This window comes from Sminthopsis crassicaudata, chromosome 5 (genome assembly GCF_048593235.1).
Source record: "Sminthopsis crassicaudata isolate SCR6 chromosome 5, ASM4859323v1, whole genome shotgun sequence".
NCBI lineage: Eukaryota > Metazoa > Chordata > Mammalia > Dasyuromorphia > Dasyuridae > Sminthopsis > Sminthopsis crassicaudata.
Window position 1 is genome coordinate 173,539,496 of NC_133621.1, and position 26,059 is coordinate 173,565,554.

General features: G+C 33.5%; 1 protein-coding gene across 5 annotated transcripts in view; it reads left to right on the plus strand.

Annotated features, from left to right (window-relative positions):
* Window positions 1-26,059, plus strand: part of LMNTD1 (lamin tail domain containing 1) — a 140,612-nt gene that overhangs the window by 48,978 nt on the left and 65,575 nt on the right. For 4 of the 5 annotated variants that reach the window (XM_074268817.1, XM_074268815.1, XM_074268814.1 and 1 more), the window contains exons 2-3: window positions 16,512-16,642; window positions 23,511-23,707. In XM_074268817.1, coding sequence (XP_074124918.1) covers window positions 16,536-16,642; window positions 23,511-23,707 — 304 coding nt within the window. In that variant the 5' untranslated portion in view covers window positions 16,512-16,535. Of the gene's footprint in view, window positions 1-16,511; window positions 16,643-18,536; window positions 18,635-23,510; window positions 23,708-26,059 lie in introns of those variants that run through there. The other variant, XM_074268818.1, reaches the window with a different exon arrangement.

A 26,059-nucleotide genomic window follows, 5' to 3' on the forward strand; every position in this document is an offset into this window, starting at 1 on the left:
GTAATTAATCTGTACTGAAACTTCTGCATAAGAACCTACACCTGTTAGTTGGTCACAGGTGATTGAAGTATTAACTCCACTTTGACTATTTTGTTGGGCTTCTATCCTATCGAGCTCACTATATTCAGAAATCCACAACAAGTTTTGTCCAGGTTCTAAGCATACCCTTGCTATAGATTTCCAGTCACTAGGGGTCAAGACTTCATAAGCTAAATTATGTAATAACATCTTAATATAAGCTGATGTAGCCCCATAAAGAGTACAAGCATTTTTCAGGTCTTTGAGGATGTCTATATCCTTTGGAGTGTATCTTCTTCTCTTTTGACCTGAAGAGTTAAACTGTTGAATCACGGGGTAAATTTGGAGCCTCAGATCACCTATTTCCTTCCATTCTTCTGTAGCTTTAAGTACTGCCTTTTGCAATCTAGTCATAGGAGGTGGTAATTGCTGGGGAGGGAGGTGCTGCTGGTATCACTGCCCCTCCCACTACTCCTCCTCCCTCCATCCTGGAAGATGGAGTTGATGGGGGCCTATCAATAATCTGCTGCCTAGGTGGGGTTGAAGCTGCCCCTAGAGAGCAAGAATCACCATGCCCTTGAACCTCATTTAAGTCCAGTTGCCCTCTGGCAAGGTCTTGAGATTGTTTATTGTCTTCCTTTTTTCCCTCACACGTCCTCATCTAGCTGTTTCTAAAACTTTTCCTTTTTCTACAACTTACAAGATTGTTTAAGGCCAATTGAATTATGTTGTATATATAAAATACCTCTGTGGAAATTGAAGGAGGACCTATATTATTGTAGAATTTGATAAGTTGTTGTCCCACAAGTTTCCAATTATCTACAGTTATTTCTTCTTCCTCTAAGAACCAAGGGGATGTGTGTTTTAATGTACCCAAGAGTATAGCAATCTGTTCCCAGGTAATAATTAAACTTTGTTCCTCAATTAATTTAAGCATGCTTTCTATAGCGCCACTTTGGGGTGGGGTTGGGGATGGGGCTGGGGCTGGGGATGGGGGAGGATCTTTTCCTAACATCTGCCCCATTTCAGCTATAAAAGATTACTAGTTTAGCCCTTAACAAAGTAAATTCCTTGTTTGTCTTTTAAAATACTCACCTAATTTCCTGGTCACCAGAGTACTTCTTCAGTGGAAGTAGGGTGCTTGGCCTACACGTTGGGCCCCAAATGTTGTGACCCTGGATATCTTAGAATCAGCCTGAGTCAGGATAAGCAAAAGTCTTTATTCTTGGTCTTTTGGGGTCACTGTCAGGGAATTAGATCTAGCAATCTCCACACCTCCTTCCTCTCTCTCCACCACCAAAAGAATGATCCTGCCTGTCCAACTTCACCCTCTCATCTCTCTCTTTTCCTTCTTTGTCCCCACCCACCAATCCAGCACAGAATAGTTGGGAAGGGTCATTCTCCAAGCATATGTTAATAGAGAATTGTCCAGTTGATGATTAGCCCGACATGCTAGGTTACCTTGCATCTGCTCAGTTCTAGCCCTTTACACCTGAGTGCAAATCCTTTCTTGTCTAGCTATGTGTGAAGTTGGTCCTAAATAAAATTAGGTACTTAGATACCTTGTTTTCAGTGTTTTTCTTATTTTCTTTTATTTACCATTCCATGAACACAAGATAATTCTGTAGCATGGACATCTGAAGTCAGAGATTACTAGTACTGAAAGAGACCTTAGACATCATGTTGTATAATCTCCTCATTTTATTATGTTGTAGTATAACCTCTTCATTTTACAGATGTGGAAACTGAGACCAAGAGAGATGAAATGATAGGTTAAATAGCTTATCGGTAGTAAAAGTAAGGCTTTATCCTGTCTTCTAAATCCCACTTCAGTAATTTTTCCACTTTACTTGTTCCTTGCCCAAAAAAGTGGGAATACCTAGGTGCTCCAATTCTCCTAAATTTGGGGGATCCTGGAGTCTTCTGTAGATTTTCTCATTCAAAACTATGCCTGAGTTTTTTAAAATAAATTTTTACCAATTACATATAAAAACAATTTTAACACTATTACCATCGTTTTTAAAATATCGAGTTCCAAATTCTCTCCGTCACTCTCTGAGATGACAAGCAGTCTAATATAGGTAATACAAGTGCTTGCTTTTTAAAAAAACTTCCACCCGTGTTTGGAAAGAATCAGAGAAGTTAATGGCACTAGATCATGATCAAATAGATGATTTATTATGTCATTTGTAAGCAGAAAAAGGTTTATTTGCCATTTCATCAAGTTGATTTATGGTTGATCATTTTAATTACATTTAATGATAATAATGCTATTATATTTTATGTTTAAGTATCATCTCTTGTTTAATAAACTTATTAATTTTTGTGATCCCTAACCTTCAATTTTCCCTAGTTTTGCTTCTAGTTCTAGTTACATGATTTCAAATATGTGTTTGGGATTGCACCTGTGTAACTGGCAGTGCAAGCAGCAATGTTAAGTATATGCTTAAGCATATTTTAATAACTTTCATAAAGAGATAGAAGGGTATTTATCAAATTTACAAACAACATAAAGTTAAGGAGGATGGTCTCACTAACAGAAAAAGAATCCAAAAAGACAGACTAGAAGGACAGGCTTGTCTTGTTTAATACAAAATGAAATTAATTAAGAATAAATGTCAATGTAAATGCACTTAAAATAGTCACCTAACTTAAATTCTGAATGGTGGGGATTGGATATAATTGAGTATAACTGTTGACATGATTTTAACTCTAAAAAATTAAAGCAAATCAACAATGTGACTTGGCTGCCTGCAGAGTTAATACAATCAGATGATCTTTGGCAGCTGTGCTATGGAGAAAACATACCTGAAGTGAATGTCAAGAGACTCAGCTTCTGGTTCTAGTCTTGGCATTGCTTTTAACTATCTGGATGATATTGTGCAAGAAATTTCATTTCTCTGAACCTCTGTTTGCTTATATGCAAAATAAGATCGTTGGCCTAAATGACCTCAAAGGTCTTTTTAAACTTAAATAATCTATGATACTATACAATTTTCATTCAGTTCTTGAGACCATATTTTTTAAAGGGGAAAATTCCAAATTGGCATGTTCAGAGGAAGGTTTTGGGAAGAATCAGGGGATTTAAAGCCATGCCATACTTGGTTTTATGTATATGTTTATTCATCCTAGAATAGAGAAAATATAAAGGAAAATAGTCTTTACATATTTGGAGTTCTGCCATATGAAAATATTAGACTTAATCTACGTAGCTCCAGAGATCAGAACAAGGAAGAAGTTGTTACAGAAATAAAGATTTGAACTACGTGGTAACAATTGGATCTATACAAATTATGACATAGCATATTTCTATCTAGAATTCTTCTTGCAAGTAGATATCAAGTTGTTAAATTATTGCCAAACTTACATTTTACCTCTTTTTTACAAGAGTAATATAAGAAATTTAGAAAAATGTTTGATAAAATCATGATAAACTCTAATCTACTGAATTCTAGTAAATATATTAAAATGGAAAGGGTTATCTGATATGGCCTGTTCTTGACGAAGCCATTATAACTTTTTGTTCACTACTTCCTTTTCTCAATTTTCACAATCATTCTTTTAAAAATGTATACTAGAACTTTGCTAGTTATTAAAGTCAAGCTTATTGGCCTTTATGTAGACTCTATTTTATTCTCTTTAAAAATAGGTAGATTTGCTCTTCTGAAATTCTGAGGTATATCTGCAGTCCTTTTTCCTCCCACATAATTTTATTTTATTTCTTTCTAGTTATATGTAAAGATAATTTTGAATATTCATTTTATATGACTGAATTCCAAGTTTTACTCCCTTTCTTCCCCCATCTCTAAGTGAGCAAGCAATCTGATGAAAATTATACATGTACAATCATCTTAAACATATTTCCACATTAATTATATTGTGAAAGAAGATTGAAAAGGGAAAAAATATATGAAAGAAAAAACAAAAACAAAATAATAAAAATAGTATGCTTCATTCATAGTTCTTTTTCGGGATGTGAATCACATTTTACGTATTGAGCTTTTTGGAATTGTTTTGGATGATTATATTGCTGAGAAGAGCTATGTTTATCATAGTTGATCATTGTACAGTGTTGTTAATTGTGTAAAATGTTCTCCTGGTTCTGATCCACTTCACTCAGCATCAATTCACATAAATATTTCCAGTTTTTTTTTAATTAAATCCACCTGTTCTTTTGAAAGAAAAAAGAAAGACAAGTAATGATAGCAAGAAGGAAAAAAAAAAAGAATATTTTCCTATAGAGAAAGAACTATGTACTCTTCTATTTACACTTCGTGATTAGCATAGAGCTTGGCACAGAGTAATCACTTAATAAATGCTTCTTTCATTCATTCAAGAAAGAAAGAGAGAGAGAGTTCTCAAGAGTTACAAATATCATCTTCCTATGTAGGGATGTAAACTGTATAATATTATTGAATAAGTTTTTTTTTTCTGTTTCCCTATGTATGCTTCTCTTGAGATTTGTATTTGAAAATCAAATTTTCTGTTCAGCTCTTATCTTTTCATCATGAAAGTTGGAAGTCCCCTATTTCACTTTGCTGGGTACTTGATTCTTGGCTGTAATCCAAGCTCCTTTGCCTTCTGGGATATCGTATTACAAGTCCTCTGATCCTTTAATGTAGAAGTTGCTAAATCCTGTGTAATCCTGATTGTGGCTTCTTGATATTTAGATTGTTTGTTTCTGAATGCCTGCAGTATTTTCTTCTTGATCTGATAACTCTGGAATTTGGATATAGTATTGGTTGGAATTCTTATTTTGGGATCTAATTCAGGAGGTGATTGGTGGATTCTTTGAATGACTATGTTACCCTCTGGTTCTAGGCTATCAGGTCAGTTTTCCTTGATCATTTATTAAAAGATGCTATACACGCTCTTGTTTTTGATCATGGCTTTCAAGTAGTCCACTAATTCTTTAATTAGCTCTTCTAGATCTATGTTTCAGGTCAGTTATTTTTCCAGTGAGGAATTTTACATTATCTTCTTTTTTTTCCATTCTTTTAATTTTATTTGACTCTTTATGTCTTATAGAATCATTAGCTTCTACTTGCCCATTTCTAATTTTTAAGGAATTATTTTCTCCAGTTAGATTTTGTAGCTTCTTTTACATTTTGCTAGTTCTTCTTTGAAAAAGTTGTTTTCTTCAATGAAATTCTTTCCCCATTTGGTCAGTTCTATTTTTTAAGGAGTTCTTTCTGAGCTTTCTTTTCCAAGCTGCTAACTCTTCCTCTCCCCATAATTCTCCGACATAATTCTCATTCATTTTCTCAATTTTTTTTCTACCTCATGTACTTGATCTTTAAAAACATTTTTAAGCTTGCACAAGAGAACTTGAGACCAATTCAATTCTTCTTTGAAGCTTCATATGCAAGAATCTTGACATTTCTGGCCAATTCTACCTTGCTAATATTCTACATTGTTGGTTTTGATCTTCCCTGTCATCATAGTAACTTTCTATGATAGGGGTTCTTTTTGGGTTTTTGCTCAGTTTTATAAGTTGAACTCTGCTCCTGGGGTATAGGGGGCTGTCCCAAGCTTCTTGTATTGGGAAGCAAGGACCTGGTCCTGGCTTTTCACACTAGGGTTTCAGTTGCTTACAGCTGACCTATTGTGACTTTTGATTCTCTATTAGCCATTTTGTTTTATCATTTTTATTCTTTCTATTGCATAGGTCATTTTCCTTGATAGAAGATACATAGAAGATAATTTAGAATTGAATAGTCCTGATTTTTGTTTGCTGACTACCGTTATTATCTTATCTTATCATCTCTAAACTGTGAACTTCTACTTGACAGGTTTTCCTCTTTCCATTAAAGTAAGTTAAAAACAAAACAAAACAAAATATACACATGCACCTTTTTACTTGTCCTCAACAGCTTGGCTTATTCTAAGCTTTAGCACTACTGGTGTAGTTCTTACACAAATCAATGATCTCTTTCACAAACTTTAAGTAGCAAATTAAATGGCCTATAATAATTGTCTGTTCCCACAGAGTCATGTGTGATTAAAACACTCAGCCTACTCTGAGAATAGGATGGAAAGAAGACCTGAGTAATATCCAAGTGGTTAAGAACATTTGAAGATATAGCTCCCCTAACAAGATAGATAAAGGGAAAAACACTTGCTCTCTAGGATGACCTGAAAAAAAAAAATTATCCACATCTAGTAAACTGAATCATGCAGAATATCTTGAGCCAGAATTAGATTAAGTATTAATCAGGAACCTAGGCAAACTAAGAACTTAGATGCTGTAGAAATTTCCTTTTGTACCCTTGTTATTGTTTCTATTTAGCACCAAATATGGCAGATTCAGGTGCTGGGGGATTCAAAACTGAAATATATCCTGCCCTCAAGGAGTTTGCATTCTGTGAAGGAAAACAACATGTATTCATAACTTGGGGACAAGGACTTAGTAGCAAATAGGGGGATCAGGAAAATCCTCAAATAGAAGCTCTCATTTGAGTTGAAGGAAGTTAGGGAGTCTAAGAGGTTATCAAAAGCATGAACTAGAGGCATAGCTTTGTAGTAGATAGAGAGGGATTTGAAAGATATTATCAAATAAAAATGATAAGATTTAGCAGCTGATTGTATATAAGGAGTGAAGGAAAGAAAAATTAAGGATAACTCTAAAGCTGTGAACCTGAGTAACTAGAAGTTTACTGGTTGTCTCAGCAAAAGTAGAAAAGTTTGGAACTGGGAGGAAGAGATAAATGAGTTCTGTTTGGGAACAGTACTGACTTTGAAATCCATTAGGATATGACAGCCAATTGAGGAGGTAGGGCAAGAGCTTAGGAGAGACACTTGGGCTAGAAATATGGATTTAGAAGTCATTTTTATAGAAATAATTATGGGAACTCATGTAATTACTGAAAGATGAGATAGAGACAGAAGAGAAGAAGTTCCAGAATAGAACCTTTGAGAAAACTCAGATTTAGAAAGTGGGATATAGGGATTTAACCAACAAAGGAGAATAAAAAATTAGTCAACTAGATAATGAAGAATCAGTAAAGAGCAAAATCATAAAAATCCAGAAATGAGGAAATATTAAAAAAGAAAAGGTGGTCATCTATTGTCAGAAATGTCATCAAGGACTACTACTGATGAAATATAATTGGATTTTGTAGTTGAGGCATCATTGATAACTTTGGAGAAAATTGCTTAAGGAAGGTCAAAATGTTAGTTAGCTAGAATTTATTAGATGCTTACTGTATTCCAAGTAGCAAGTCAAAACCAGTTGTCAAACACTGAAAATACAAAAAACAATTTAAAAGTAAATTTTGTTTTTACTTTTACATTTTAATGTAAATAACAGCAAACACAATACATACAGAATATATATAGAATAATCTCAGAGAAAAGACACTAATAGAGTTGGGAGAAGGGTGAGTGAGTTGGAGAAAAATTGGGAAAGGCAAGCAAGAGAGAGAAAGTAGAGACAGAAGCAATAAGTGTAAATAGTTTTTTCTAATAGTTTGGCTATAAAAAGGAAGGAAAAATATAGGACCACATCTTAAGATATTGTTAGGATCAAGATAAAGGGTTTTAAGGATGAGGGAGACATAACTATGCTAATAGACAGCAGGAAAACAAATGAAATAGGGAGAAATGAAAATTTGAAAAAGAAGTGGAATAGGGAAAGGGAGAAAGCTCCTAAAGGAAATGAGACTTATGGTAAAGGACCATCTCTTCATTAAAGAATAGGAAAAAATAAGAAAGGACATCAGGAGTTTTGAGAATAGGGGTTAGAGTAAGGAAAAATTTTGGAAGTGACAACAAGGAGTTAAGAATATGTCTACTCCCCTCCTAGATGTATGTCTTGAACCAAGAGAGAAGGAGGACAAGCAGGGATTCAGAATCTTCTGGAAGGAATCATGTTTCGGTGGATTCTAGAAGATAGAAGTAGTACTAGAGGAAGTGGTCTAGCATAAAGTTCAATTTATTAACTGTAATAGAGGTTGAATAGAGGACAATTGGAGGACTAGATAAAGCTGAAGGTGGAGAAGGTGGATGGGGGGTTAGGTATGTGAAATAAGTTAGTTAGTTTTGCTAGTTAGAGGGAAAAAAGAAGGAATTATGTTCAAGTATCCAGACTGGCTAGATAGAGTGGTGACAGCTGTCCTGTAACCCCAAGGATAAAGTCTACTTTAGGCACATTCCTAAACTAGGTTGGGAAAGATCACTAGTATGCCCCCTTTCCCTTCTTGTATTTGTGTAAGAATAATAAAATATTATGTTTGTCTATTAAATCACTGGTGAATTCTAATAATTTTTTCCTCTACCCCTTATTGAAAAACATGGCACATTTCCTCCACCTCCATTAACATTGTAAAAAACAAAAATGACTATGATGTTGGACCCAATTCATATAAGATGTATTTGCAATTAAAGGGACAGTATTATAGTTTAAAGTTATGATGTGATATAAAGACATGAATGTATATATCCAGAATCACAAAAAATATACAAAGCTGTTTCTTTTATATTGCTTATTTGCATGGTATATATTCTATCTATTCAAAAAATTAGAGAGAGAGAGAGAGAGAGAGAGAGAGAGAGAGAGAGAGAGAGAGAGAGACAGAGAGAGACAGAGACAGAGACAGAGACAGAGACAGACGGAGGGAGAGAGAGACAGAGAGAGAGACAGAGAGAGACAGAGACAGAGAGAGAGGGGGGGGAGAGAGAAAGAGAAATATTAGGGATAGCATGGTATGAAAGAAAGGGCACTGGATTATAGGACCTGGGTTAAAAAACTGCTACCTATATGACCTCAAGAAAATCACTTAACCTCCATTCCCAGGTCTTAGTTTCCTTATCTATATATGAGAGAATTAGAAAATGTGATTTTAAGATCCTTTCCAGTTCTAAGTTTATGATTGGAAGTCAGAAAATGTTAGTCAGCAATGACATGACAGACAAAAATATTAATGTAAATTCAAACTATATTAAGAGTTTAGATTTGAGGAATAAGATGGTGATTATCTCTCTATTTCTAAGCTGATCAGATAACAATTGGCATATTGTGTTCAATTTTCAGTGCCTAAATTTAAGAAAGATATTGATAAGCCAAAGGGTATTCAGTGAGCAGCCTGGAGGACTTGAATCCAAATCACATTAAAGATTGGTGGAAGGAATTGGGAATGCTTAACCTGGAGAAGAGAAGTCATTGGGAATATGATAACTGTGTTTAAATATTTGAAGAACTATTATAAAAATAACAGATTAAATTTGTTCTGTTTAATCTCAGAGTTTAATCTTAATCAGAAGCAACTGGTTAAGAGGTTAAATTTAGACTTGAAGTTGGGAAAAAAACTTCCTAACAATTAGAACTGTGAAAATAGAATGTACTCTGGAGATCTCCTCTGACTAAAGCTCTTCAAAGAGATATTGAATCATCAGAGATATTAGTCATGGGTTGGACTAGGTGACTACAGAGGTCCTTTGTAATTCTATAAAAGTTAAGTTTAGAGTGAAAAAAGAAACAAAGGTCAGGACAAGGTTGACACTGGAGCTGATGAATGATCCAGCAGTTATTTTACTTAAGTCAGTTTGAGGTTGGAATTATAACAAGGCTAATTTCAATGTCAGCTTGACATTATGCTTCTTTTACTTTACCTCTCTCAGCTATTGCTCTTCATGATAACTGATTAATTTTTTCTCTTTTATGGGTAATCTAAAAGAAAGATTATATAAATTTCAAGGGAAGAAATGATGTATTCGATTTCCTTTGTCTCCCTCAGACTTGTTGTATTAGTTCCTTATGAATGCTTGATTTAGCCTAATAATGATCCATGAACATCACAGATGTACTTTTCATCTAAGAAAGTTCCTCTTTCTCAGTCTCATTTACCATCTGCTTGAAGAGAATTCAGCTTCCTACATAGTCAGAATTTATAATCCAGTCAAACTGGTCTAAATGCTTTGCAAAGTATGAGATATACCTTTTCGCATCCCTGTGTCTTTACCCAGAGTTCCACCATGTCTACACCCTCCTACATGAAGACTTTTTCTTGACCTTCCTAGTTGTTACTGTTCTCTTCCTTTTGAAATTATTTAACATAACTTTGTTTTTATTCAGGTATTCAAACTTGGACTCAAACAACACTGGTTGAATATTGCCTTTCATTCAGTTGTTTCAATCATGTCTGACTCTTTGGGAACCTATTTGGAGTTTTCTTGGCAAAGATATTGGGATAGTTTGCCATTTCCTTCTCCAGGTCATTTTACAGAAGAGGAAACTGAGGGTTAGGTGAATTGCCTAGGGTCACAAAACTACTAAATGTCTAAGGTCATATTTGAACTCATGAAAAGAAATTTTTCTGACTCCAGACCCAATATTGTATCCACTGCACCATCTAGTGTCCTTACTTTGTATTTCCTTATGCATGAACATACAATATTTTCCTAGTAAAATCTAGATGTTCTGTGAGGGCAGTGGCATTTTTGTCTCTTAGAGCCTCAACATAGTTCTCTAGTACATAGAAATCCTTTAATACGGAATTGAAATCAGTGTAGTAGGGTTGAGATGATATACTGACTTTTGTGAGCATTTATTAAATCACCAGTTGCTGAGGAAGGTAGGAGTACCAAGTCATCATTAAGGAAAGGAATGCCTTCAAATTGTGAGCAGCTAGAAGAATTTCCCCTTGCCCATCTATCACATAAGTAGGAATTGAATTATCTCTTTAGAGCTAGAAGAAACCACAGAGATCATCTAACCCAATTCCACCATCTTATAGTTGAAGAAACTGGGACTAGATATATTAAGTGATTTGCCAAAAGTCATACAGAGTTAATGATAGAGTTGGGCTTTGAACTTTAGGCTGAAGTTCTAAGTTCTTGTCACAGTACCATACTTCCTTCCTTTTCCCATTACATAAAAGAGAGAGAGATTGATTTAAACTTTCTCTGTATAACATTAGGGAATCTAATTACAAGAATATATACCATTGGTTCAGACAATTCATATAATACAGCTATCACTTCTGCATCCTGGATACCTTTGACACAGTATACCAAGATGTCAATAGTCTTGTATAAACTTTGCAATATTTTTATCCTCAGACTATTTTCCAGAACAATGATCCTCAATAGAGATCTATTCCAAATATTAGGTAACAATATTCTAACTGAATACCATAGTGACAAAAAGTACACTACTTTTAATTCACACATACAATAACATTTGAATAATATCACACCAACAAAAAATGATAGTAGCTTTAACAGCTCCTTTAGACAATGGAACATATTATTTTTAAAAATCAATTATTCTGGCCTAAAAAAGTAATAATGCAAAACTTTGTTATCTATCATAGCTTAGGAGGGAAAATTACTCCCAAAAATTTATCTTCAGAGGATCCTTGCAATGCTAAAACATACAAATACAGAGATATCATAGATGAGCTCCAATGGATCTAGTCTCCTGGATTGGGTCTCCTGTGTGAAGGCCTTCTAAGTGTTTTTCCTGGTGCCATAATACTGTTAGAATAATTATCTAATCTGTCTAAATCCATAGCTGCATATCCTCCATTAATGTTTCTTATACCAAGTCAAACCAGTTCACCATGAATTCTAAGCAAACATATTTAATCAAAATTTATTTAGGTATTAAAACATTCTTGCTTGCTCCAATCCCCAAACTGTTGCCACCTTCACACATGTCCTCTGAGAGATGCTCATCTCAATTACCAGGTAATTTCTCTGTCTTATCATCAACATAATAGGAAAATTTTATCAGTCACTCCTAAGTTGTGAGGGCAACTAACCGCAAGTACAGGAATGCTGAGCTTCTCTATATGGAAACAAGATGTTCACTGAAACTGCAACCAGGTTCTGAGTTCTCTGGCTTCTTTACATAAGAACCAGAGAAAATGCCATTTTCTGTCTGTCTCTTCCCTGGCTAATGTTGTACCAACCTTGACTCTCAGGCTTTTTAAGACCATCTTTTTAGCTCTGTATATCTGCTAGAATACCAGAAATGTTAACAGTTGTCTTAGAATTCTTCTCAAGCATACAAACATAATGCATGTGGCACCTGGCCTATTGCAAAAACTTTGCCAACCTTGAATTCTAAGGTTGTTTAAAAGGCTTTTTCCTCTATCTCTGGGAGAAACACTCCTCTGGTTGGAGTAGCCTGAAGAATAGAAATCTGTTTTGTTGCAGACTGTTATCATCCAATGAGGGAAGAAAAGCAGAGGGAAATGAGAAATAGGGACATAGAAAATGGAAACACTCTCAGATTCAGAACTTCCCAAAGCTCCTCTCAGTTGACATTTTGTTTGTTAAAATTTCTTTGATAAATTAATGAATAATCAGCTATGCAATGTTATGTTTTTTAATGAAGTCATAATTAGCTTCATTTTCTATATAACTCATAAATAAAATTTTCTGAAACTAGGAAACTTCACTTTAGAGAATTAAGAATCTAGAATAATATGCAATGATAAATCCATTTTAATTTCTTTAAATCAAGCTAAACCCACAAATTTTTTGATACCAAATTTCCATAATTGGTTTATAATGACACTGTCAAGAGATGTCATTTTATCAGTGTGATGAGTGAAGATAGACACATATTTCATCTTACAAAACTGAGTTGCCAACTATGTAAAAAAAATTTAAGTTTAAAATATTAAAATATGAGTTGTTGCCTCATACTGATTTTTTTGTTTAATAGCATCATTTACTCTAAGATGCTAATTTGTAAATGAATGGATGAATACTTACTATGCAAACAGTATCTTGTAATTAAATTTAAACCTCGTACAATAATAATTTTTTTTTTGGCATTTTTTTTTCTGAGGCTGGGGTTAAGTGACTTGCCCAGGGTCACACAGCTAGAAAGTGTTAAGTGTCTGAGACCAAATTTGAACTCTAGTCCTTCTGAATTCAAGGCTGGTGCTCTATCCACTGTGCCACCTAGCTGCCCCCATCAATAATAATTATTTTCAAAAATAATCTGTACTGCTTTTACGCTAATCTGTCTCCAGCTTTATACATACTTTTACTTTCATATTATTCTCATAAAAGATAGGAAGGAGTAGATATAATCTACAGATGGAGGAAATTATGTACAAAGAGATTATTTAAATTGTTTTAAAACAGAGTGTTCATTATAGGCAGAGCCAGGATCATTATTTAACTACCCTCACTTCTAGATTAGTATTTATATCCACTAGACTATATTGTTTCCCTTTATAGAAGGTTATCCTCATTCTCAGTCTTTCCATTTGTTCAAAGGAAGATATTCTTTTTTTTCTTTTTTTAAAAACTAATCATCATCTTTAATATTTTACATTTGGTTATTAAAAGGTACAATTGATGCACAGTGAATAAAATGAGATTTTTGCATATATAAAAATATTTTCAGGAATGCAATCCTTGCCATTTGTAAAAAATATAAATTAAAAACAAAACCAAAAAACTCCTCTAAAACCCAGTAATTTTTTGACATAGAAGAAGGGAAAGAAAGAAACATGGGCAATAAGCTATTTCTATTTTCTTCTTCCTAAACTTCTACCACATCCATTTGCATTTTTTTCCTTTTTCATCTTTTATGATTTTTTGGAGGGGTACAGACCAGTAGTGACACTGCTGGATCAAAGGGATTTGCACAGTTTGATAGCTCTTGGGACATAATTCTTTTTTTTTCCACATTGTTTTTAAATTTTATTATACTTTTTTATTTACAAGATATATGCATGGATAATTTTTCAGCATTAACCATTGCAAAATCTTCGGTTCCAACTTTTCCCCTCCTTCCCTGCACCTCTCCCCTAGATGACAGGTAGACCAATACATGTTAAAAACATTAAAGTATATGTTAAACACTATATATATATATATATATATCCATACAGTTATTTTGCTGCACAAGAAAATCAGAGTTAGAAATAAGTTAAAAATAACCTGAGAAGGAAATCAAAAATGTAAGCAGACAAAAACAAAAAGAGTGAAAATGCTATGGTGTGGTTCACACTCATTTCCCATAGTTCTTTCTCTGGGTGTAGCTGGTTCTCTTCATTATTGAACAAATGGAACTGATTTGGTTCATCTCATTGTTGAAGAGAACCATGTCCATCAGAATTGATCATCATATACTGTTGTTGTTGAAGTATATAATGATCTCCTGGTCCTGCTCATTTTACTCAGCATCAGTTCATGTACATCTCTCCAGGTCTTGCTGAAATCATCCTGCTGGTCATTTCTTATAGAACAATAATATTTTATAACATTCATAAACCAAAACTTATTCAGCCATTCTCCAATTGATGGACATCCATTCAATTTCTAGTTTCTAGCCACTACAAAAAGGGTGCCACAAACATTTTTGCACATACAGATCCCTTTCTCTTCTTTAAGATCTCTTTGGGATATAAGCCCAGTAGTAACACTGCTGGATCAAAGAGTAAGTATAGTTAGATAACTTTTTGAGCATAGTTTTAAATTGCTCTCCAGAATGGTTGGATGCATTCACAATTCCACCAACAATGTATCAGTGGTCCAGTTTTCTCACATCCCCTCCAATGTTCAACATTATCTTTTCCTGTCATCCTTGCCAATCTGAGAGGTGTATAGTGGTATCTCAGAGTTGTCTTAATTTGCATTTCTCTGATCATTAGTGATTTGGAGCATCTTTTCATATGGCTAGAAATTGTCTGTTCATATCCTTTGACCATTTATCAATTGGAGAATGGCTTGATTTCTTATAAATTAGAGTCAATTCTCTATATATTTTGGAAATAAGGTCTTTATCAGAACCATTAATTGTAAAAATGTTTTCCCAGTTTATTGCTTCTCTTTTAATCTTGTCTGCATTCGTTTTGTTTGTACAAAACCTTTTTAATTTGATATAATAAAACGTTTCTATTTTGTGATCAATAATGATCTCTAGTTCTTCTTTGCTCACAAATTCCTTCCTCCTCCACAGGTCTGAGAGGTAAACTAGCCTATGTTCTTCTAATTTATTTATAATCTCATTCTTTATGCTTAGATCATGAACCCATTTTGACATTACTTATCTTGGTGTACAGTGTTGTGTGGGTCAATGCCTAGTTTCTGCCATACTAGTTTCCAATTTTCCCAGCAATTTTTGTCAGACAGTGAATTCTTATCCCAAAAGCTGGGGTCTTTGGGTTTGTCAAACCACTAGATTATTATAATTATTGACTATTTTGTCCTGTGAACCTAACCTATTCCACTGATCAACCAGTCTGTTTCTTAGCAAATACCAAATGGTTTTGGTGACTGCTGTTTTATGATAGAGTTTTAGATCTGGTACAGATAGGCCACCTTCATTTGATTTTTTTTTCATTAGTTCCCTTGAAAGTCCTGACCTTTTATTCTTTCAGATGAATTTTGTTATTTTTTTCTAGGTCACTAAAATAGTTTTTTGGGAGTTTTATTGGTGTAGCACTAAATAAATAGATTAGTTTTGGTAATATTAAAGGAGGACATTCTTAATAAGATTTCCTTATGGAAATTTGTACCACCACTCTTTGGGCACCATTCTTATGCCCTCAGTAAGGAGTCCAAAATAATAAATGTGGCATTTTGACTTTCTTTGAACTTTTGGCTGAAAGAAAAATAGTTAAAAGGAAATATTGCTCTTATTCATAGATTTTAATGCTTTACTTCAATATTTGCTGGAGAAGGTGAAATATTAATATACTAAATTGTCCCTAAATTGAAGTCTTGTATGTACTTGGACAATATCTCATGATTTTAAATGAGGTAGTACTGTCTAAATCAGGTGTTGCCAAACTATGATCCATGAGCCAAATCTATGCCATCTGTTTTTATATGACCTACTAGTATAAGACTGGCTTTTGTATTTTAAAAAATATCTAAAGCCATAAAATATTTTATTTTAAAATGTAAAAACCATTCTTAGTTCATTGGCTGTACAAAAACAGGCAGTTGTCCAGATTTAGTCTGTGATCCACAGTTGCAGACTCTTAGCCTAGATGTCAAAGCCTGAATCTTAGCTCCTCAGCTATAGAATGCAACTCAGTTCCACTTTGGGATTTTTTCCCCAACAATTTCTTTGGCCACTAACAAGAGCCATTTTAGTATAAAGTAATTTGTAAATCTCAGTCAAAAAGACTCATCTTCAATAATAATATTCTGGGTTGTTACTATCCAGATCTATCTGTAGATTTTCATATCTAATATTTGACTTTTTATCTTTACAGCATTTTATAACATATGTTTGGTAAGCATAGAGAAAATGAGGCAAAAAGTGTGCACAATGTCCACAGAATTTATTTAGATAGTACATTCACTGTATAGTACAAGGAACACTTAGATATTTATATAAAATCTTGATTCTGGCATCAAACATTTCTGACATGTCTCATTAATCATTAATCTTGACATCCTAACAGGTGCCTTTGGTTTACTTTCAGTTAATTGGCTCAACTGATTCAATTTAAGTCACTTTGAAAACCTGAACTTCAGCTGGATTCATTACCTGATATCACAATTTCATTTTTTAGGAAACATAAGATCTTCTATTCAGGATGAAAAAGGAAAAATTGCTTCAGGAAAATCCTACAATTCTACAAAATGAAGTATACTTACAAAGTGAAATGCATGATCTTGGAAGTCAGCCAAACGAAGAATATCGGTAAGAGCATCACAATTAGAAAATGAAAAATATTGACTAAGTTTTGAGAAGTTAGGACCAAGCATTTGAACTGAACTACATATGTACATTTGTGTTTCTTAAAGAGCCAAGTAAATTAATTTGAAATGTACTTAAACTCATGAATTCTCTAAAACAGCAAATTGTGTTTTGTAGAACCCTAATGTTCCCTGAAATGTGAATATGGTTTACTTAAGACAATTTCAATGCTAGTAATAGCTTTTTCAATAAATGTTAAATGATTCAGATATAAAAACTTCATATTCTAAAATTGGCTGATAATACTCCTAAATTTTTCTGATCTCTCTGATCTCTCTTTATTCTTAGAGTATCCTGAGCTATTATTTATGCATTCCATCATAACACTGACTGTCCCAAAATGTTCAAAACTGTGTTAATTTGTAAAACAGATTAGAACAAGAACAAAACTTCAAACTCTATTCAAAAGCAAAACAATCTAGTACTTTAATAAAGCCCCTTGCTTAAACAGAAGTGAAGACATCTCATCAGTTATACAAGGGTCATATAAGACTCTTCATTCTATATTCAGTTGTTGAATAAGTGAATTATGAAAGAATGCCTTAAAATAATGGGCAGATGCAACTTGACAATGAAGGGAATTTGTATATGTCTTTGCAACAGTTTATAAAAATTGAGAAGCAGTTCAAAAGTTTCCAGAGGCCTTCTGAGGACTTGTTTTACCTTTTACAAACTCCTTTAAATTTATCAAATATAAATTATTAAAAAATATAAATCTATAAAAGATAACTACTAAGCATTACAATTACTGATAACCCTGGATTTTTAAGCATAGACACAGATTTCAACAAGCTTTTATGACAAAAAAATATAGCTTCCTCATCATATATAGTCAGTTACTGAAACTATAAACATAGTTGAACTACTATTATTTTCAAGCCTGGATATCTTTTAATTAATGTTTATTTCAATTTTATCTTCTGACATTTGAAAGCTAAAGGTCACCTAAAACCCAGCTTCTTAAATTGTGGTTCACAATCCCATTTGAGGTCTTGTAACTGAATTGGAGACTTATCAGTAAATCTTTGATTAGTATATGTATCTTATATATCTGTATGCCCAGGGTCACATAAAAATTTCTTGAGTAAAAAGGGGTTGTGAGTGTTAAAAAATATATATGTTAAAAAGACCACAGCTGTTGATATTACTAATTCACTACTTCTCCAATTATAACAATATTGAAATTCTGAGTTAATAATTTTAAAAAATATTCTACCTTAGCATTTAAGCAATTACTTTGACAAAGTCAAAATTATAACAGGAGATAAATTTCTCTATACTAATGGAAATGTTTTTGAAACATGAGGAATATTTTCATCTCTGCCCTAGGATTTTAGTGCTGAAATCATTGTAAGTTTCGATGACAACATTGTACAAATCCATTATTGAAATTAAGCCTTTTAAATGCTATTTGTGACCATTAAAAATGTCTTAAACCATTTAAGAAGTGAAAAAAGCTCAGATGCCTTGTGCCAGCTTTCCCTAAGTACAACATCCTTGAACACTTGGAGAAGGAATTTCTGTTTTGTAATAAATTGATTCAGTTTGCTTTAAAAATGTTTTCCTGAGGGAGAAAGGAAAAAAGGGTGAAGTTTATAAAATGGAGCCTGTGAAAAAGACATGACCAGCTTGCCTGAAATGAAACCCAGATATGATGAGTTTGAAATAAGGAAAAACTGTTTCCTGCTTCCTCGAAGTTGAAATTTCCATTATCCTGTGTCATCTCATTTGACTGGAATTGAAATAGTCTCACTCCCTACTCTCCATCTCCCTTAATTTTCAGAAAATTTTGCCATCATATTCTTTTGAAAACCAAAGTCTTATTTATAAATCTGAATTCTTAAGCTGTGAGCTATTAAATGTTAAAGTGAAAGTGACTGTTTTTTCACTTTGGGGATTTAAAAGAAGTTTGAGCATAGGATTTAACAATTCAAGGTAAGTGTGGTGTAGTATTAGTGTAAGTGATTCACAGATTCAGAATGTTCAAAACTTCATACTCACTGGATATAGCATCTGAGAGATAAGCTGAGGGTAAGTAAGTTAAAAATCAACAATTACACTGAATGAAAAGAATGATTTTATATATCTATATATACACACACATGCATATGTGTGCACATTTACACACACACACATACATGCAGTGAATAAAGAGCTAGATTTACAACTAGTCACATTTAGGTTCAAGCCCTACTTCTAATGCATACTGGCTGTGTACCTTGCAGCCACTCAGTTTACCTCTCATTGATTCAGGCAATTCTTTAAGACTATAAGTTGTAGAGAATGTGATTGCTTATATTAGTAGAGGAAATTTCTTAAACTGGGAAGTCCATATTCCACTAAAATCACAAGTCCAATCCCTATCCCTATCCTTAACATGCATATAGATACACATACTGATCTATCTATCTATCTATCTATATATATATATATGTGTGTGTGTGTGTGTGTGTGTGTGTGTGTATATTTGTATGTATTTTGTGTCTGTGTCTGTGTATGTATATGTGTGTGTATGTATATCTGTAATGTGTTTATATATACAATACAGAGACACACACACACACACACACACACATACACATAGAGACAGAATGCTTAAAGTGCTTTCTTGCTTTCATCACAGCAATCCTGTAGGGAAGATAAAGGTATAAGAATTTTTATACTAAGAATAGCAATAAGAATATAACATAGTACTTTTAAGTTTTTCAGAGGGTTTTATAAACATTATTTTATTGGATCTTCACAACTCTGAATGGGCGGTGTTATCTTTACTCATAAGAAAATTTATGCTCAGATAGTATAAGTGACTTGCTCCTAAGTATCTTGGGTCCAGAATGCTAGAAAAAAGTACTATATTTGAACCCAAAAGAGACCAAGATATTGAAGACAAGAAGTTACCTGAGCTGCCCTAGTTTCCCTTAGAAAGAATGCTAAAACAAGCATCTAAATGGATTCTGGAACAACAAAACCCACAAAATTTTTCAGTTTAAGATAACTTCAGGAAAGGTCTATCTCACTTGGATAAAAGGAAGGTGAAGTCTAGTGTAAGGGCCCTTTAAATGGGCGGACACAGTGCATCGGGAGATTGAGGCCCAGAAGTAATTTCTGTGGATATTAGGACTGCCTTGTAGGTGGGATCTTGGCCACAATGAGATAGCTTCGTAATGGGTGACTCTCTCGCTGGTTGGCTGTGTGTGTGACCTCACAGGCCCTTTATAAGCCCACTGCAGGCAGCAGTCGCTCTCTTTAACCTCGTGCTCTTGACCCTGGCTCCCTAGCCTGGGTGGCCAAGCCAAGATGGGTAGCCAAAAGAGGTAAGGAGTTCGGTAGTGAATATGTGGGTCTTCTGACCAGGTGTTCACTCAGGAACCAACAAGTCAGGGCATCAGTCAGGGCATTATGTGAGTAGGTATAATAAAGGCATTTAAGATTACACATGGCTGTTCTTGAGCGCGCTACCGGTTATTAAGCTATAGATTCAAGAGATTGTGGCCAGAGACCTTTGAAGGCCTCAGAGGAGGCGAGCCAGGTAGAATTCACACTGCAAAGGTCAGTGGTCAAAGGTATTCTGGTGGGTCTAGGACAGACTAGTAATTGTAACTGCCAGGAGAGCATGTTACAGTCTAGCACCAAGTATGTCCAGGTCTGCTCAGCCAAAGCAGAGATAGCAACCAAGGTCCCTCAGCAGGCTGGTAATGTAGCAGGTCAGCTCCAGCCCCAGCACGGAAGGCAAATTGCCAGCCCCAAACTCCAACCCAGTAGGCATGGCTAGGCCAAGTCATTCCATTCCAGATAGTGGATAAGCCACAAGTACCTGAGGACTAGGCACAGAAAGCCAGGACCAGAACTCTGGCCTGTCTGTGGAAGAAACTTAGGATTATACCTTATGTCCCAGGAGCAGAGCTCAACTTTTAAGAAATAATAAGAAAAAAAAGGCTGGACCATAGAAAGCCACTGTGTGGCGACAGGGAAGATCAAAATAAACTTGGAAGAGGATAGCAATGTCAAAATGTGAAGCCTCAAAAGGAATGAATTGGGATGAAATTCAAAAAGATTTTGTTTAAAAATCAAGTATAATAGATAGAAGAAAAATTGGGAAAAGAAATGCAAGTCATGTAGAATTGTGGGAAAAAAAAGTCAATATCTTGAAAAAGGAAGCATAAAAACTGACTGAAGAAGACAACTCCTTAAAAAATAGAATTGCCCAAATGGAGAAAGTATTCATTGATTAAAAACAAGTCCTTTAAAAGTAGAATTGGCCAAATGGAAAAAGAAGGTACAAAAGCTAATTGAATAATTGGGCAAGTAAAAGCTGATGATTTTATGAGACATCAAGAATCAGTCAAACAAAATTAAAAGAATGAAAAAAATACAAGAAAATGTTTAATACTTCATTGAAAAAACAATTGATCTGGAAAATAGATTTATGAGAGCTAGTTTAAGAATTTCTGGACTACCTGAAATCATTATTAAAAACAAGATCTTGGAAAGCATCTTTCAAGAAATTATCAAGGAAGCCGACCTGATATCCTAAAACCAGAGGGTAACATAGTCATTGAAAGAATCCACTAATCACCTGCCTGAAAAATATCCCAAAATGAAAACTCAGGATTATTATAGCCAAATTACTTAAAGAAATTCAATAAGCCATCAATTATACCCTAAAGTAAAAAATGGGTGTATAATTTAGACATAAAGGATGATACCATAAACAAATTCTAAAAATAGAATAATTTTTACAATCAGTATTTCTGATAAAAGACTCATTTCTCACATATATAGTGAATTGAGTCAAATTTATAAGAAAACAAGTCATTGCTTAATTGATAAATGGTTAAAGGATATGAACAGGCAGTTTTCAGATGAGGAAATTAAAGCTGTCTATAATCATATGAAAAAACATTCTAAGTTACTATATTTTTATTAATTTTATAATTATAATTTTTGACAGTGCATATGCATGGGTAATTTTTTACAGCATTATCCCTTGTACTCACTTCTTTTCCGAATTTTCTCCTCCCTCCCTCTACCCCCTCCCCTAGATGACAGGCAATCCCATACATGTTAAATGTGTTACAGTATATCCTAGATACAATATATGTGTGTAAAACCGAATTTCTTGTTGCACAGTAAGAATTGGATTCAAAAGGTAAAAGTAACCTGGGTAGAAAGACAATAGTGCAAACAGTTTACACTCAATTCTCAGTGTTCCTTCTCTGGGTGTAGCTGATTCTGTCTATCATTGATCAACTGGAACTGCATTAGCTCTTCTCTTTGTTGAAGATATCCACTTCCATCAGAATACATCCTCGTACAGTATCATTGTTGAAGTGTATAATGATCTCCTGGTTCTGCTCATTTCACTCAGCATCAGTTCATGTAAGTCTCTCCAAGCCTCTCTGTATTCATCCTGCTGATCATTTCTTACAGAGCAATAACATTCCATATAAGTTACTATATTTTTAAAACACATGCGAAATAAAACAACTGACATACAATCTTACACTTATCCAGTTGGCTAATATTACAGAAAAGGATATGATAAATGTTGGAGAAGATGTAGGAAAATTAGACCTCCATTAGATTGTGGATGAAGTTGTAAGCTGATCTAACGGTTCTGGAGAGCAATTTGAAACAACATCCAAAAGGCTATAAAACTGTGCATACCCTTACTAGGTCTGTATCCAAAAGAGATCATTAAAAAAAAAGGAAAGCACTTGTGGGTACAAAAATATTTATAATAGCTCTTTTCGTGGTGTCAAAGAACTGGAAATTGAGGGGATGCACATCAATTGGGGAATGGCTGAACAAATTGTGGTGTATGAATGTAATGGCATACTGGTTTTGTGAGAAACAATGAGCAGGTAGAATTTAGGAAAACCTGGGAAGACTTAAATGAATTGATGCTGAGTGAAGTGAGCAGAACCAACAGCAGCATTGTGTGATGATGAATTATGACTGACATAGTTCTTCTCAGCAATACAAAAAAAAAAGACAAAAAAAAATAAGAAATAGAAAATGCTGCCCACATCCAGACAAAGAACTATGCAGTCTCAATGCAAAAATCTTCAAAAAAGTATTTAGATTTGGAGCTGGAAACAATCATATTATATCATCCAGTTCTAGTTCCCTCATTTTATAGATGATCATGTAATACTATAATAGTAAATAATCTTTTTTAAAAAAAAAAAAACCACACACCCTCTCAACTGTATTCATTGTAAAATTCACTAAAGTAATAATAGTACTTAAAATGCATTTCTTCTTTTCACATTATATAAACTGAGGTAACATATATAAAGTGCTTTGCAAATATTAAAGTATTATAATAATTATAATTATTATTTTTCTATTTATTTTATTCTATTTAAAAATTTCCTTATTTGTATGTAGCAAAGTAATTTCTCAGGATATAAACTATGAAATCCTTATTAATATATAAATATTTAAAGAGCATGTAATATAACAATCACAAAGAATTTCCATCAGATTTCTAAGATTAGTAATACAAGTTATTTTAGACTATGAAGTATATGCTTAAAAGGTTAAATTCACTGCTATACTGCCTTTTATATTCCTGTTTAATGTAATCCTAATTTCCTATTTTGTTAATTAAATTTAAGTTTTATTGAAATAACAGAGAGTTTCATTTGGATTTCCAATATTAATGATAGAAGATATCATAAACTAAGAAGTATATGCTTAAAAGAAAGCTAAATATTGCTGTTAATTCTGTCTTTTATATTTTTATTCTACATAATATTAATTTTCCACCTTGATGACTAAAGTTTTATAGTATTTTTGAACACAGAAGTGAAGAAAAACATCTATACAGCGCAAATCTGCAGCAACAATCTCCAGGCCACTTTTTACCATTTTCATCAGACTATGACGTGTCTCTCAAAAGCTACATGTCCAGCTCTCTAAGTTCAGAATGGTCTGAATCTTCATTTATACAAAAATCTCCTAAATCGTCTTCAACAAATTTTTCCCAAACTGACAACATAGGTAAGTATATCTTTTTTATTTCAAATGCTTTGGTATAATAATTACTTTTTGTTTTTTCAAAATACATGCAAAGATACAATGCATTCACCATTCACCTTTGCAAAACTTTGGTTCTCCTTCCCTCTTCATCTCTCCTTCCCTAGGCAGCAAATAATCCAATCTAAATTAAACATGTGCAATTATTCTAAACATATTTCTACATTTATTATATTGCACAAGAAAAATCATATCAAAAGGAGGAAAATGAGAAAGAGAAAAAAAGGAAATGAACAACAACAACAACAAAAGGTGAAAATATTATGCTGTGACCCACATTCAGTCTCCATAGTCCTCTCTCTGGATACAGATGGCTCTCTCCATCACAATTCTATTGGAATTTCCTTGAATCACCTCATTGTTGAAAAGAACCAAGTTCATCACAGTTGATCATCACATAATCTTGTTACTGTTTACAATGTTCTCTTGGTTCTACTCACTTCAGTATGATGGGTTTTTTTTTTTTCTTACATTGAAAACATAAATTTCAAAGAAATTCTGTGGGTGGATGACAACCAGAAATGCCATGTCTTGGTTATACCTGATAGAAGATAAGCAATATTTTCACATTATTGTAATTCACCATTATAGTCCATAGTTGTACCATTTATTAAATCATTTTCATGAGTTTATTTGGTTAAAACACTTTAGCACCTTGTGGCTAACCTATTGTTGAAGATGAGCCTTTCAAATTTAGCAAAGCTAATACTCAGAGGGTTAGGTACATCATGGTATCTTTACACTTTACAATGATCTATGAGAGTAGGGTTTTTGAAGAAAAATTCTTCCCCTAAAACTTCATTATTACACTTCTTTGGCACCGATTTTTGCATACCAATTGATTGGAAAACCTATTGAGATTTTCAACTGTATTCTACCACAAAAGGAAAATTGTGTAGACATTGGAATCAGATTCTGCATTGAACTACCTTAAACTTAAACTTTCTATCAGAATGTCAACCAATGTAAGAACTGACATTCCTGTAGAAAGAATTAAACTTAAATGTCTTTTGAGAAAGCATTGACTTAAATTGTGGAAAACTTTTTTTTTAAATAATAATTTTTTTTTAAGTTTTGAGTTTTAAAATCTAACCCTCACTTCCTTTAATTGCCTTTCCCTAAGATTGTAAGCAATCTGAAATGGTAACCCATGTGCAATTGTTTAAAACATTTCCATATTAGTCATTTTTTAAAAAGAAGATTCAAACAAACAAACAAACAAAAAGCAGAAAACAGTATGTATCAATCTGTATTCAGACCAAATAATCTTTCTCTGGAGGGGGAGATATTATTTTTCATGAGTTCTTGGAATTATCTTGAATTGTTGCATTGCTAAAAATAACTAAGTCTCACAATTCTTCATTGTATACCATTGCTATTATAATGTGCAGTTACAGTATTCTTCTGGTTCTACTCACATCACTTAGTATCAGTTCATATAAGTCTTTCTAGGTTTTTCTGGAAATCATCCTACTTATCATTTCTCATAGCCCAATAATATTCCATCATATTCATATACCACAATTTGTTCAGTCTTCCTCAATTGATAAGCATCATCATTTTCCATGTCTTAGTCATCACAAAAATAGCTGCTGTAATTACTTTTGTACAAAAAGCTATTCATTTTTCTAAATATTAGTTCTTTTTTTCTAAAGGATTATATTCAGTTTTACTGGGTAGATGATTATTGATTATAATCCTAATTCCTTTGCCTGCTGAAAATCATATTCTAAGCACTCTTGTTCTTTAATATAGAAGCTGCTGAATTATGTGTAATCCTGATTGTGGCTCCACTGTATTTGAACTGTTTTTTGTTTGTTTGTTTGTTTTTTTCTGGTTCTTGAATATTTTCTCTTTGACCTGGATACTCTGAAATTTGGCCATTATATTCCTGAGAGTTTTTGTTTGGAGATTTCTTTCAGATTATGATCAGTGGATTCTTTCAATTTCTGTTTTATCCCTCTGGTTCTAAGATATCAGGGCAGTTTTCCTTGATAATTTCATGAAATATGATGTCCCGGCTCTTTTTAGATCATGGCTTTCAGATAGTACAATAATTCTTGAATTATCTCTCCTGGATCCAGATGCCAGGTCAGTTGTTTTTTCAATGAGAAATTTCACATTTTCTATTTTGTTCTATTAATTTTGTGTTATCATTTCTTGATGTCTCATTGAGTCTCACTAACTTTTGCTTTGCCCAATTCTAATTTTTAGGAATTATTTTCTTCAGTGAGCTTTTGTACTACCTTTTTCTATTTGGCTAATTCAATTTTGTTATATATACAAAATTTATTTTTATTTATTATATCATATATT